We start from the raw sequence: 15637 nt of genomic DNA on the forward strand, positions 1-15637 counted from the left end.
TTTGCAGGCATTATGGGGAAAAACTTGTGGAGCGAGCTTAAGCACCGCTACAACATTACCGAGCTCGAGGTTCCTGAGCCTCCGGAGGAGGATGTTGCCCCCCTGAAGGCTAGTCGGAAGAGAAAGAGGGGGGGGGGGGGAAAGAGGCCAAGGGAACCTCAGTCCCTCCAGGTGCCGAGGAGGTGACCTCCAAGGCCGCTGATGCTGGTGCGGTGGATCTCACTGAGAGTCCACCACCCCAGGTGGCTTCTGAGGAGGTGGCTCAGATTGCTGAGCCTACTGGGCAGGCCGCCGAGGTGGAGGCCTGGACTGCCGGGCAGGTTGCCCGAGTTGCCAAGGTGGTGAGTATCGTCTTTCTCGGACTTTCCCTTTTCCTTTTGTTATGTTGTCCGGCTGTCCGATCTGGGTAATTTTTTGCAGGCAGGAAATACCGCTGAACCTGAGGTGCAGGCGAGAAATGCCGCCGAGCCTGAGGTGCGGGTCGCTGAGCTGGTCGCCCAGGCTGCTGAGGTGGGTGGTCTTTTGTCTTCTTGTTTCCGTGGTTTCTCGTACATCACATTGTTTGTTTTTTACGTGGGACTAGTTTTTTGCAGGCGGGGTCGGGGGTCCCTAAAGTGGACTTTTTAGGTGCTGAGCGGGGAGTACCGTCCTCTGCCACGGATTCGGCGCTGCAAGCGGGCTCGTCGCAGAGGCCTGCTCGGACTTAATACCTATCCTATCGCTTTGGGAAGGGTATAGATAAGGTGCGACTGGATCACGTGAGCGCCTCCGCCGACATGGATTCATTGTGGAGCGCGGGGGTGACTGCGGAGGGGTTCTTCCCTCAGGGTTCGCTAAGCTCCGAGGACCGGGGATTGATAGACAGGGTCGGTCCCGAGGATAGCCTTGATGCTGCCCAGGTCATGCTGCAGAGAGTGATGGGTATAGTGAGCCACTGGAAGCCTAAGTGGGGCCAACAGCGGGAGGATTTGGCTAAGCAGCAAGAGGACCTGGCCAAGTTGAGGGGCCGACTTCAACCTTGGAAGGAGGCAAACAAGATCCTGAGGGAAGAGAATAAAGCTCTTAGCGCAGCCCTTGGTGAGGCGAAGCGGCACGAGGCTGAGCTCCGTTCTGCGCGTGGCGACCTTGCCCGAGTGCAGAAGTCTCTTGAGATTGCGTTGCGATCCAATGAGGCTTATGCCTCTCAGGTGGGGGATCTGCAGGAGCTCGTCGCCTTCTCTCGAGGTCGCGCTCGCTCCTTGGAGGATGAGGTGACCTCTAGTCGTGGCCAAGTACGGGCTCTGGAGGACATTGTGACCTCTCTTAAGGGCGAGTTGGCGGCGGTGGCTGAGGAGCGCCTCCGTAACGAGGTCATTCTTGCTGGTCGTGAGGACGAAATTGCCACCTTGATGGCGGAGCTCGCGGAGCTGGTGGCGGGGAGGGCGGCCACATACAAGAGGCTCGCGGAGGACGAACGCTCCGTTGTGGTTGAGCACAAGAGGGGCTTCCAAAAGGCTGCTCGTCAGGCTCGGCTTCTTGCTCCCGGATTCGACTTTTCTTCCATGCATGTGGAGAAAGTCGTCCGCTTTGGGAGACTAGTCAAGGAGGACGATGGCGACGACAGTTCTGGCGGGGATGCTTCAGCCTAGGCCGCCTTTGTAATAGCTGGATTTATTTTTCTTTGGCTTGAATTGATGTACTGAATTTTGAGAACTTTGTTTGTATATATATATTTTGCTCTATCTTGTCCGTATTTGCGTTCAATTTTGGCTGTTCGCGCTATTTGAGGCACATGTTTGGTGTCTGCTATATACTTTTGTATATGGTGATACTTCTACCTTGAGTTGGTGAAGTCGAGATTCGAGGTCGGCCTTAGTTTTTGTTTAGTAGGACTTTTCGTGGGAGTTCGAACCCGGCCGTAAATGAATGTGTTAAGATTCGTATTCGACCTCAAATTTTGACTAAGTAATTGTTGTGAAAGTTCATAAATGACCCTAGACTGGAGTCAAGGTCCGAATTCGACCTTAAGTTGGTCGTGCCGGGGTTTGAATTCGACCCCGGTATTGAGAGTAGGGTGTGCTTTGCCAGGGTTCATATTCGCCCTTACACTTCGATTTTGAGCAACTGATTGATTTTATTGTGGTTCGGATTTTACCGATTTGATTAAGGTTTGGGTTCGACCTTGAAAGTGCCGAGGTTCGTATCCGACCTTGGGCTTTGGTAGGGTTCGGGTTTGATCTTAGGTTTGAGCAAAATGATTTAGCTAAGGTTCGAACTCGACTTTTAAGCGGGGACATCGAGGTTCATACCGACCTCGGTTTCAAATAAAACGAAATTTTTGGCGAGGTTCGTATTCGACCTCGCATCTGGACGCTGTGGTTCGTACTCGACCTCATATGCTAAGGGAGGTTCGGGTTCGACCTCGGACTTCTGTTTGGGTGAACGTTTCTGTGAAGGTTCGATGACCTTGATTTATTGGTGCCGAGGTTCTGAGCCGACCTCAAACCGGAGTGTGGTGAATTGGATAGGTTGTCCGTATCCGCCCTTAAGTTTAGGGTCATGTATGTTTTGTCACGATTCGAACTCGACCTCAGGTATACGGCTCGTACTCGGCTTTTAACGATAGTGTCGAGGTTCGTACTCGGCCTTAGATTTAGGGTGGTGCGTGTTTCATCGAGGTTCGAACTCGATCTCGGATATGTGGTTCGGACTCGACCGCCGAATAAGTTATTAAGGTTCGAACTTGGCCCTTGACAAGAGCATCGAGGTTCGTATTCAGAATTCGAGTGAAGTGATTTGATTAAGGTTCTGAATCGACCGTTAAAGAAAGCGCCGGGGTTCGTACTCGACCTCAGAAATTCGAGGTTCGGATTCGACCTCAAATTTGGGATATGCTATTTAGCTAAGGTTCGAACTCAACCTTTAACGAGAGACTCAAGGTTCGTGCTCGACCTCAGGTTTGAGATAGATTATTTAATTAGGGTTCGAACTCGACCTTAGACGGAAGTATCGAGGTTCGTACTCGACCTCGGATTTGCTATTTGATTACGGTTCGGACTCGACCTTTAACGGAAGCATCGAGGTTCGTACTCGACCTTGGAAATGTCGAGGTTCGGACTCGACCTCAAATTTGGGATATGCTATTTAGCTAAGGTTCGAACTCGACCTTTAACGAGAGACTCAAGGTTCGTGCTCGACCTCAGGTTTGAGATAGATTATTTAACTAGGGTTCGAACTCGACCTTAGACAGAAGCATCGAGGTTCATACTCGACCTCGGATTTCAGCGTTTGCACAGTTAGAGTTTGTTTTCGTCCTTTAGATAATCAGAAAAATGAAAATATGAGATGAGCGAAGAGAGTAGTTTTATTTATGGTGCTTGTGTGCCTCGTTAAAAACCCTCTCAGTCAAAGGCTGAGGCAGGAAAAGAGTGCACAACTTTGTTCACACTGGAAGAAGAAGAGAAACTTAAAAACTTAAGGAGCTATGGTGGGGGGATTCCCCTTGCTTTGCTTGCTCGACGAGGAAGTCTTCAGGCTCTCGGCGTAGCATTGCCGAGCTGTTTTCTGATTAGCTTTCACGGAGATGACTTTACCGTCCTTGCCCGGGAACTTCATGGTGAGGTGTGGCGTTGACACTACCGCTCCGAGTTGGTTCAAGGTTGGCCTCCCGATGATGATGTTGTAGGAAGTGTTGGCTTCCACGAGGAGGTACCGGACCATGACCCGCCTTGTATCCGGTGGCATTCCGAAAGTTGTCAGCAAGTCTACGTATCCCCGGGTGTGAACTCGCTCTCCTGCGAAGCCGACGAGGGGCTCCGTGTGAGGTTGGATGAGGGAGTGAGGGACGTCTAGTTTGAGGAACGTTGGCAAGTACAGGACGTCAGCCGAGCTTCCTTGGTCGATGAGTGTTTTCTGCACTTTCCGGTTGGCTATCTCCACAATGATGACCATGGGGTCGTCCTGGTTAGGGTTGACGCCGGTGTAGTCTTCGTCGGAGAAGGAGATCGGTGGTGAGCTTTGGTGCGGGGCCGAGGTGGTAGAGTGGACGCAGTTGATGCTCTGCAGGTGTCTTCTTCGGGCCGAGCTGCTGGCGCCTCCTCCCGCAAAACCACCTGCAATCGTGTTGATTACTCCCCGTAAGGGAGCCGACTCTGTTTCCTGACTTATTTCGGCCTGTATCGCGCTGTTAGAATTTTGCTGGGACCCTATGGGTAAATTTGTGCGAGCTCCTGACCCGCGACCTCTCCCGCGTCCCTGGCCTCTAGAGCCACCTCGGGAACCTGGCTGTCGCTGGATGTAGTGGCCGAGGTGGCCTGCCTGGATGAGTTCTTCGATGCGGTCCCGGAGCGTGCGACACTCGTCAGTGGTGTGGTCGTAGTTCTTGTGGTACCGACAGTGTTTGGATTGATCGGCGCTGTTGGGGGTGTGGCTGGGTGGTGGAAGGGCTAGTAGGTTATTGTTACTGGCTTCTTCCAGGATGTGGACTCTCGGGGCGTTTAGGGGAGCGTAGAAGTCATACCTCCCGCTTCTGTTGGCTCTGGCCGGCTTCTTGAATTGGCTGTCATTATTGACTTTTACCTTATCTTTGTGGCCCTGTTCCGGTTTTGCGAGGCCCTTCCCGCGAACTTGGTCGCGGAAGGCCGAGTGCTCTTCCATTTGAATGTAGCCGGCGGCGCGGGCACGCAGCTCATCCATGTCGCGGGGGGCGTCGCGGCATAGGCTGTCGACGAACGATCCGGGTTTCAGTGCCATGAGCATGGCGTGCAGGGCGACCTCCGGGTTTAAATTCCGGATCCGAACCGAGATGTTGGAGAAGCGCTCCATGAAAGCTCGCAGAGATTCATCATCATTCTGCCTGAGGTTGGCCAAGGCGGCCGAGGTTGTGTGGTGAGGCCGGCTGGTGGCGTATTGTGCCACGAATCGCCGCACCAAGGTGGCAAAGCTGTCGATGGATCCGGCTGGTAGTTGGGTGTACCAATGAAGCGCGGGTCCCTTGAGTGAGGTCGGAAAAACCCTACACAATATAGCGTCGCTGTTAGTGTAAAGGTTTACCTGAGTTGTGTACGAGTCGATGTGCTCGTCGAGGTCCGTGGTGCCGTCGTAGCGGTCAAGGTGGAGGGGCTTCCACCCGCGGGGTAGCGGGGTCTCCATGATGCCATCCACAAAGGGATGACGGCGGAAGGGTTCTTGGCCCTCGGAGACGTGGGTGGGGGCCCTGCTGGTACCCTGCCCTATTTTGTGCGTTGATGCATGAGACTGGTGCATGGCAGGTCGTGAAGTCGGTGCCTTAGTCGTCGCTCGGGATTGGGAGGCTGAATGTGTCTCCTCCTCATGATCGTCACTGTCGTGCGGGGGTTGATTGGAGTGATGTCGAGGGAGCTGGGCGCGGATGCGCTCATTCTCGGCGCGTAACACTGCGAGGTCTGCTTCGTTAGCGGTTCACATTGCTGCGAGGTCATTCTCATGTTGGGTACGCATGTTCTGGAGGTCGGCGTCATGTTGTTGTCGCATCTGCTCGACTTGGTCGATCAGCCGCCTCAGGGTTGCAGCGTCGCTGTCCATGGTAGTTGAGTGGCTCGCGTCGTCTGTTGCTCGTCTGATGTGGCTTCTAGTAGAAACCATGTAGGTGGCCGATAAGAGTTGTCTTGATCGGCCCCACGGTGGGCGCCAAATGTTCTTACCGGAATTTGGTTGTAGGGGTGATCCGTCCAGTAAGATCAGTGAGCCTCCTTTGCTTTATGTATTGGTGCTCCAAGATGGGGGAGGTACCTGCAAAAGAGACTCTGATGCCAAAGTTAGGGTTTGCATGAATAATAGTCTCATATATATAATGCACGTACCTTAGGGTGGTTTAGGTTTGCCTTGGGCCTTGGGCCTGAGATAGGGTATGTTATGATATGATATAGTTGAAGGGCGGATCTGGTCTGGGGCGAGATCCTTGGGTTCAAGTGTGATTTGCTCAGATACCGGGCTGACGTCGCGCAGCGCGTGCCCGGGGTTGTTTTGTATTGCTAATCCGGGCTCGGAGCCCGGGTGCGAAGTACGGTTAGTACAATTTCTATTATTTATTAATTCTTTTCTTTTTTAATGTTTTATAACATTATTAAAATTTTTTAATTTTAATCTCTCTAGTTTTATCTTACTTTTTATTTTATAAATATAATTTGGATTATTCATTTTATAATTAAATTAATTTTTTTATGGGTTTACATTCTAAGAATGTATTGAAACCCCTCAATCTTTGATTATTAGATAACAACAACATGGATATTATGATTATTAGACATTATGTTATAATTTTACTGATCGTACTATATGTTATTTTTAAATTTGAACTCCTAAACTTTATTTGTTATGTATGACATTTTATTTTGTATGAATGAACTTGTTTTGATTTACATAATTATGATTGATTTAATATCTTTAAATAGGACAATTATTTAATACAATTTTGAATTTAAAAAAAAATAAATTTTCACAGAATTTCTCACGAATTTCCGTGGGTAATTTCCAACGGATTTGTCCGTGGGAAATTACCCACGGATAAATTCGTGGGAAATCCGTGGGAAATTCTGTGAAAAATTATTTTTTTTAAATTCAAAATTTTATTAAATAATTATCCTATTTAAAGATATTAAATCAATCATAATTATGTAAATCAAAACAAGTTCATTCATACAAAATAACATGTCATATATAACAAATAAAGTTTAGGAGTTCAAATTTAAAAATAACATATAGTACGATCAGTAGTAGAATTATAACATAATGTCTAATAATCAGAATATCCATGTTGTTGCTATCTAATAATCAAAGATTGAGGGATTTCAATACATTCTTAGAATGTAAACTCATAAAAAATTTAAAAAAATTAATTTAATTATAAAATGAATAATCCAAATTATATTTATAAAATAAAAAGTAAGATAAAATTAGAGAGATTAAAATTATAAAATTTTATTAATGTTATAAAATATTTAAATAGAAAAGAATTAATAAATAATAGAAATAAAAAATTATTAAAATTAAAATATAGAAATTCAAAAATTTAAGACAAAAAGACAAAAATATACTTAAAAAATAATTCAAATTAAAATATAGAAATTCAAATATTTTAAGTGAAAAGACAAAATATACTTAAAAAATTATTAAAATTAAACTATTTAAATATATAATCATATTATTACAAATAAAATTAGAATATATAAAATAAAAATTAGTTAAGGGTATGATTATCTATTATTTTTTAGACAAAATCAGTTACAAGATGACATATATTTCCCTTTATCTATTACTATAAATAATCAAACAACTATATATTTAACTATTTTTCTTCCATTCATTTTCTCTGTCTTTATCTCTACTTTCTATATATAGATTCATTGAAGTTTTAAATACTCATATTTATACTCGTTACTTTGTATTTTACTGATTTACGTAAATATAAAATTTAGAAATCAATAAAATGTAAATTTAAGAAATTACTACAACTTAAAGAGGGATTTTTAAATCAATAAGTTATTAAGAACAAAAATAATTATTTAGTGTAATTATTTTAACTTTAATGTTTTAAGTTTTAAATAAAGAAGATTTAATCTAGAAAAAATTCCATTAACCCCTACTTGAAGTTTTTCTCAATAACGTCATACATATATCTCTTCTCAAATTTTTAAGTGAGTATTAATTTTCTTATTTATTTATTTAAGTGGCACATACAACTACTTATATAAGATAATACTGTTTATATACTATTAAGAGAAAATAATTTATTAATACAAATATCAATAATTAAATGAGATTTGATCTCTTATTTCATTATTTCAATATTTTTGAAATTTATTTTAAATATCATGCACACTGTGATTTAAAAAAATATATTAAATTTAAGTAATAATTTTAAAAATGAATTGAAAAAAATCTTATTTTCAAAATTGAAGATCAATGAAAGTTTTCATGAAAATGACATAGTATTGGATGTAATTTAGAAATAAATGATAGATACATATATATGATTTGCATAACATAATTTAACTTTTTTCCCCCTTATTTAATTAATAAAGTTATTTTCAAAGAGATGAGTGATTTTTAAAAATTAAAGAAAAGATATGTTATTCTTAAATTTGAACGTCAAAGAGATGAGATAAGTAACAAAAAACACATTTATGCTAATTAGTTTATAATTTATAATAACCTAAACATATAATTATATATAGGTAATATAAGTCATACCTCACACACTTTGATTTATATTTATCTTATTTATATTTTGGAAACACCCATATAATAATGAAAATATTATATAGTGCATTGTTGTGTGTATCGATGCGATCAGGATTGGTTGCATTTGAAAAATAATTGGCTTAAATTTTATTTAATAATTTCATACGGATTTAAATCCGTGGAAAACTCCGTTAGAAATTTCAGACGGATTTAAATCCGTCGGAAATTCCATCATTTAAAAATCCGTCGGAAATTCCGTCAAAAATTTCCCATGGATCTAAATCCGTGGGAAATTTCCGACAGATTTTTGTCCGTGGAAAATTTAATTTTTTCTTGTAGTGGGTGCATGGGATAAATATGAAGAAAAAAATTTATATAATAAAGGATATGCTAGAAAATTAAGAAGGAAAATGACAACAAAAAAAATATACCTAAGGAATTTAAACCAAGATATCAAGGAATAGGACGAAATAATATACTATTTTTTAACTATGTCAATAATAAAGAAGAAATATTAACACAATGGGAAAATGAAATAACTTTGTTGATAACGACATGTGAAAAACTGAGAGAATTACGAGTAAATGTGAGAAATTTTATAATGTATAAAATCTTTAGAAATGTATTAAAATATTTATCATCAATATAAAATGAACAATGACATAATATAGAAAGAATGGTAAATATACGGCCTAAGATTTAGTAAAACTTAAAGCAAATTTAATACATCAACACTTTATTGGTTATAATATGTTTGAACATAAAGAAAAAAAAAATGGATTTTGGCAAAATCAAATTTAAATAAAATTCAAATATGTGATATGGGTGAAATAGATAATTTTATTTGTGAACACCAAAAATATTATTATATATCAACTAAATGATCGACCAAAACAAATGCATAAAGAATTAGTTTTTGATAAATTACCATAACCTTTAAATACTAAAATTATAAAATTTTGAAAAAAGAAAACCTATGGAAGTTGGTAATACACTACGAGGAATTACATAAATACTTTATTCTACTTCAAGAGAAAAATGTCTAAAGAGAGAAACAATTAGATAATTAAATAGAGGAACCAATGCAAGTTATATCATATCCTTCTTTTTAAAAATAAATAAATAAATGATGAATGAATTAGAATAAATTAAGATTTATGAGTGAAATACTTTATTAATTAAAAATTAATAGGGATAAAGATTTTTGTCAAGGTTTAGGTCCGGAGACTAATTCAAAAAGGAAAAATAGAGAGGGTTAGGTCAAAAAGTGTATTCTGAAAAACCTAGAATGCTCATAGGAAAAGACCTATAAGAGAACACTAGGGAGGCACAAACTAACGACAAAATCCACTAGAGAAGCGTCATTCCACGAGAATCGTCATTCTAGGTAGGGAGAGTGAGATTATTGAGTCTTTAGGCATATATAAGGAATAAGGGTAGATGAGTGTTCCCTAAACCCCTTAGGTTATCTATTTGATGGAGATACCTTGAGTATAATGTTTATTGAAAATTTATTATTATTTTATGCTAAGGTTCTTATGCATTTTAAATTGATCAAATTGATATTGAGTTTGTGTAGTCCTTTAGAGTTAATATGTATGAATTTTGAAAGTTTTGGATTGAAATCTGTTAGTTTTAAAGGATAATTGATGTATCAAGAAGAGATACTAAGACTATGAATTAAGAAAAGTAATTGATGTATAATGTTGTAGAAATTGTATATGTATTATTAATGTTGTTTGAAGAATCTATTTGAGAAGTAATGAATATTGTAATAGTATATAAATATATATATGGATAATGATGTGTAAGATTATGAAATTTGTTGTACTAATATTTGTGATGATGTACAAAAAGTTATGTTGAAATACCATTGAATGATTACGATGGATTTTGATCATGAAGTTTGATCAGCTAATACAATGACATATGATGAGTTGTTTTGGAATATTATTATATTGATGTGTTGAATGGTTGAGATGTGATGATGTGTGTTGTGATGAATATGACGAAGATGAATTATTAAGATGTGATAATGCATATTATGATGAGTACTTTGATGAGAAGAGAATAATTCCCATGTTGTAGACTAGCACTCGAGGAGATGAATCATGCATATTGTATGGTTATAATGTGTGTATTGTGTGACACCCTTTACACTAAAATGCCATAAATACTCGAATAAATAAAATTGAATAGAAATATTTTTCATAAATAAAATCAAGCATCTTCAACATAAGATATATCACATTTTTAACAAAATAAAACTAATAGAAGTTCAAATGAAATCTATTATAAGAAAACTAACATTTGTCTCAAAACATGACAAAAGAGGACAATTTTTAACTAAGTCTCAATGTCACATCCTATCAAAGCATAACCCATTTATGAGAACTAAGTCTCTTCACCAACATCTTCAACATCATGTTGAAGATTACCTGCAATAACATACAAGAAGAACAACACAAATAACGGGAGTGAAAAATATCTCACTTTGTCTCACAGCATAGACTGTAGTTGAATAGTCAAACATAAGCAAGAGAAAAAGCATAAGCATAGTATTAAACATGTTACAATTATCCATAACATAATAAGCCATTACAATAAATCATTCATATGTGTAACTAGATAACAAGATACAAGATATAGGCATAACAATAATATGAAAATGTTACAACAGCTTACATATAACAAGGTATAGTTTTCAATGGACATTATATCATGAATTCACATAATAATAACAAGATAATACAATGATTCATTCACATGTACTATGCAATGGACATAGACTACATTTAGTGATGCATATGGTGCCATTCAAAATCATCACATGGTGTATTGCCTCAAATAACACACAGAGTAGTCGGGTTACACCCTCAACACATTATCACTAGGAGGATATACATAGAGTGTTAGGAGCTCCTGATTTTGCCTTTGCATGGTCTCGATGCATCGTAGGATTTCCATGGTAGATGGTGTCATAGGCTTAGGATTCTGTCTCTGCATTTGTGTTTGTAGTTTGGTTTCGGGTGGAAACCACATATAGTTGAAGGATTGTTTCACTTTAGTCCCAATGTGGGCACCAAATGTTGTTATTTGATTCTATGGGGCGTTCCAATAGATGGAATGGTGTACTTTGCTCTATACCACTTATGGGATTACTTGCAAAGACACTCTAATACTCAAGTTATAGAAGAATTTAGGTTTAAAGTGTGATTAAGTTTAAAATGATACTTGATACACCTTAAATAAATGCTTATTTCTTATAATTAAGTTTAGAGATTTGGTTGCTTTAATTAGAAGATATTCTTATTTACTATACAAAAATATTGTGCTTAATTATGATAATTCAGAAGATATTCATGCCAAAATAACTCACTAATTGTTATGAGTTGACTACTTAGAGTTTCACTTTATGGAAATGGACTGAAGGTCCAATGGAGGTCAATGGGAAGAGGAGGTCGGCTCAAGACGGATAAGCATATCGATATATTTCATAATATATCATCATATTATATATTTAAGTGAATTTGTTATAGTTAAATGTTAACTTTTTATATCTTTCATTATTAATTCAATTTGAATTTCTTATACTTAACAATGTTGAAAAGGTTAGTTTTACCTAAAAAATTATCTGGTGTTTAATTATTTTAATTTATAAATTGTTTTTTTTTACTTTATTCATATTAATTATTTTATTTAATTGTAATGGCTTAAGCATAAATTATTATATTTATAATTTTTTTTCTCATAGTTATGTTAAAAAAAACATTTATTTTGAATTATATGACAAATAATAGTAACAAACATACTCATTAAAAAAATAAATATAATAGTACTAAATAGGTTTAGTACCTATATGGACTAACTTCAATTGATCCAACTTAATCTAATTGGCTCATTGGATTGGGACAACTTAACCTTATCCTTTTGGGGCCTAAAGTTATAGAATTGAACCTAATTTGACCTAACGGACTAACAAGTTAACTTACTAAACTATATCTTTTTATATATCTACTAATTAATAAATATAATAAATTTAAATATATTGTTCAAATTTAATGACATGAGTGATAAAATATCAATGCATGGAGGACTATACATAAATAAATGTTATTTAAGAGAACACAAAATTAAAATCAATCATAAATGATTGAAAAAGTTTATTAATTTTATTTTTTTTTATTCAAATCATATCATTTTATTATTATTTTATTAATTGTATTGTTTTCTTTCAGAAATCCACATGTTTTTAAATCTCATAAAATTCTTTTAAATCTTATAAAATTACAAGATATAAATCCATCAAATTTTATATTACAAAATCTTGAATATACAAATCTTTTATAAAAATCCTAATATTATTATATTTCTATAAAATTATTTAAAAAATCATAAAAATTATTATATTTCTACAAAATCATTTAAAAAAATCATAAAAATCATTATATTCTTACAAATTCATTTAAAATCTGTCATACTTCTTGTAAAAATAATCTTAATACAAACCATGATCCATTCTCCAAGCTAAAAATCATTGTAATATTTCCAGAGCGTTAAATTGGGCTAATTCGATTAGCTCAACGCGGCTTTGGCTCCATAATATCAGAGAAAGGGTTCCATGACAGCAACGAATTATAACTATCCTTATAACTATAGCTATGCTCTCCGCTAGTTGTAGTGGTGGCACTCAACTCACTCGTGAACGTTTCGTCACTAATTTCATCTCCTTTTTCATTTTCACTCTGCTCTGCACTCTCTTGCAGTTGCAGTGCAAACTCCAGCATCCCAACGACGTCGTTCATCGACGGCCTCTGCATCCCATCCTCTAACAAGCAACTCACCCCAATCTCGCAAAACTTGTTGAAGCACTCGGGTGCAATCATCCCCTTCAACCTGGGGTCCACAATTTGGGCCATGGTCCCACTTTCGTAATTGTGTCTGGCCCAATTAGCTAGTGACATCTGTTGTGTCTCATCGTTACGGATCAGAGGCGGACGAGCGCACAGTATCTCAAACAGCACCACTCCAAAAGAGTACACGTCAGACTTTTCTGTCAAACGGTAGCGTTTATAATATTCTGGGTCTAAATACCCGAAACTACCCTTCACTACGGTGCTGACGTGGGACTTATCTACGCCGGTGGGTCCTACTCTGGAAAGCCCAAAGTCGGAAACCTTGGCCACCCACTTGTCATCCAACAAGATGTTGGTGGTTTTCACGTCGCGGTGGATGATCGTGTGCTTGGCGCCTGTGTGGAGATATTGCAGTCCACGCGCTGCGCCGATGCAAATCCGCAAGCGCTGCTTCCAGGAGAGAGGAGGGTTATCGGTGTTGTAGAGATGCTCACGGAGAGTGCCACGTGGCATGAAATCATAGACCAGGATCATCTCCTTGTTATCGTTACAGTATCCAATGAGGGAGACGAGATGGAGGTGGCGGAGCTGCGAGAGCATCTCGATCTCGTTCATGAACTCGTGCGCCCCCTGTTGCGAGTCCGGTTTTAGGCGCTTGATAGCGACTTGGGTGAAACCGGCGTCCATGTAGCCCTTGTAGACGTGGCCGAACCCCCCGACGCCCACCATGAGGACGTCGTCGAAGTTGTTCGTGGCGGCTATGATCTCGACCAGGGAGAAGTTGCGGCAGCGATCGGACGGTAGGGAAGAGTTCTTCGTGTTGGTTGACTCAGTCGTTTTAGTGGTTTTCTTGCGTCCGAAAAACACCACAAGGAAAATGACAAAGGAGATCAAAACGACGCCAGATACCACCTCCGCGATGACAGCGATTATCTTGGTTTCGCTGCCGCTGCGGCTCTTTTCCTTTTGGACGGGTACGTTGCTCTGTGGAGTCTGAACCGGGTCCGGGTTAGGTCCTGCAAGATTATTAGACCCACCGTCGCTTATTTTGAAGATCTCAAGACCGTTCAAGAAAGCGTCGCCATATATTGAATCCCTTCTATCATTATAAGAGTGCATTTGGAGGGAGAGATTAACCTTTTTCTGAGTATCATTTTTGGGAATAAAAACGGCGTAGTCTTTGTACACAGCAAGACCTTTCTGTCTCTGGCTCCATTTCATAACATCAGCGAATTTCTCAGCCAATTGTGTCGCTATGTAAATAAAGAACACTCTGTCACCGATGTCAGTAATAACGGAGTCAAGTTCACAAAAGTGGAGTCTGAGCATGTAAGTGAAGCCAGAATGAACAGGGAATACCCAAGTGAGGTTGCTGATTTTGTTGAAAGTGGCGTTTGTGCCCATGTTACGCGCTGTTCTGTACAGCTCCTTGGGTGCCACATAATCAGGATTCACGGTTATGTTCCTATTAGCCAAGTCAGCTGGTAGATCATTATTCTGTGAATTTTGTGTCATTAAATAATCTTGATCGTGCCCAGCCCAATTCCTTAACAAACCGCTGTCATTTCGTGGTGAGATTGCTTGCCCTCCAACTTTGATTCTATACTCTGTCTCCAGCGCAAAGCTCGTTCCCACACTGTACAACGTGGTACTTCCCACCTGCGTGAATCCTACATCATTTTGTGACGTGTAATAGAGATCGCTGGGCATGGATAATACCTCGATTCCGTTGACAAAAGCGTAGGAGTTTGGTCGCGATGGAGTGAAGCTGAGGTTGAGCCTATCACCACTTTCCACGTTGATCACATATTCTTTGAAGATGGTTTCCGTGTTTTGAGCGTCGGCGTTCAGAGAGGCGTTGAAGCCATCGAGGAGGGTGAATTGGTTGGAGTGAACAGTGAAGGATGCATCGGTGCGGGGAAAAGAAGGGTAAGAAGCTGGGTAAAAGAAGAGACGAATGAATTTAGGACCTGTGGTGACAGGAAAGGAGTAGTTGAATTGGGAACGGGACAAGCGCGCTGTGGTGAAGGGGACTTGATTCATAGAAGGAGATTGTGTCGTTGCTTTGGCTGAAACGGTGCCGTCTTGATGAGATAAGAGCTTTGTGTCTGCGTCCCCCTCCCATGTCCTTTCACCGTCTGAGAATTTTCCGATGGTGCCGCAACAGATGGTGAAACGGTTCTCAGGGTTGTATGCTTGGAGGTGTGAGGAGAGATGGAGAAGGAGGAAGAGTGTTACGAAGGCTGTGAACCTCATGGTTTCCGGTGAGTGAATTTGTGAAGAATGATTGAAGACTTGTTATGATCATTGGTAGCTTTTAGTAGTTGCTGGGAAGCGTGAGAGAAAGGAACTTTCGGTGTTTGTTAGTGAAAGACCACTTCCATGAGTCAAGTGGCAAATCACAATGCATGTAGTTGACAGATTTCTACGTATTTCAAATTTCCACAAACTTGTCCTTTTTTATTTGCATATCGACGAAATTGTACTAGTTTGTCGCAAAAGGTGGTCTTATTAGAATAGTCTCGTACAATTATAATAATCATCCTAACTACTTTGACTTTGTTCCAAATAACTAGGGATGG

The 15637-nt window shown here is 39.5% G+C and overlaps 2 protein-coding genes across 2 annotated transcripts; both read right to left on the minus strand.

The window, feature by feature from the left end:
• Positions 1-3421: 3421 nt before the first annotated feature.
• Positions 3422-5244, minus strand: LOC145954694 (uncharacterized). Its single transcript, XM_083069378.1, has 2 exons — positions 4260-5244; positions 3422-3426 (listed from the first exon to the last, which is right to left on the minus strand). The coding sequence occupies exons 1-2, from the start codon at positions 5242-5244 to the stop codon at positions 3422-3424; spliced, it is 990 nt and encodes a 329-aa protein (XP_082925504.1).
• Positions 5245-12659: 7415 nt separating this feature from the next.
• LOC109815441 (receptor-like protein kinase FERONIA) lies at positions 12660-15612 on the minus strand. The gene has a single exon (XM_020380166.3). It carries the CDS (start codon positions 15309-15311, stop codon positions 12780-12782), a length of 2532 nt encoding a protein of 843 aa, XP_020235755.2. The 5' UTR covers positions 15312-15612; the 3' UTR covers positions 12660-12779.
• Between the last annotated feature and the right edge of the window lie 25 nt (positions 15613-15637).

The sequence above is a fragment of the Cajanus cajan genome, chromosome 2 (assembly GCF_000230855.2).
Source record: "Cajanus cajan strain Asha chromosome 2, NIPB_CcT2T_4, whole genome shotgun sequence".
Taxonomy (NCBI): Eukaryota; Viridiplantae; Streptophyta; class Magnoliopsida; order Fabales; family Fabaceae; genus Cajanus; species Cajanus cajan.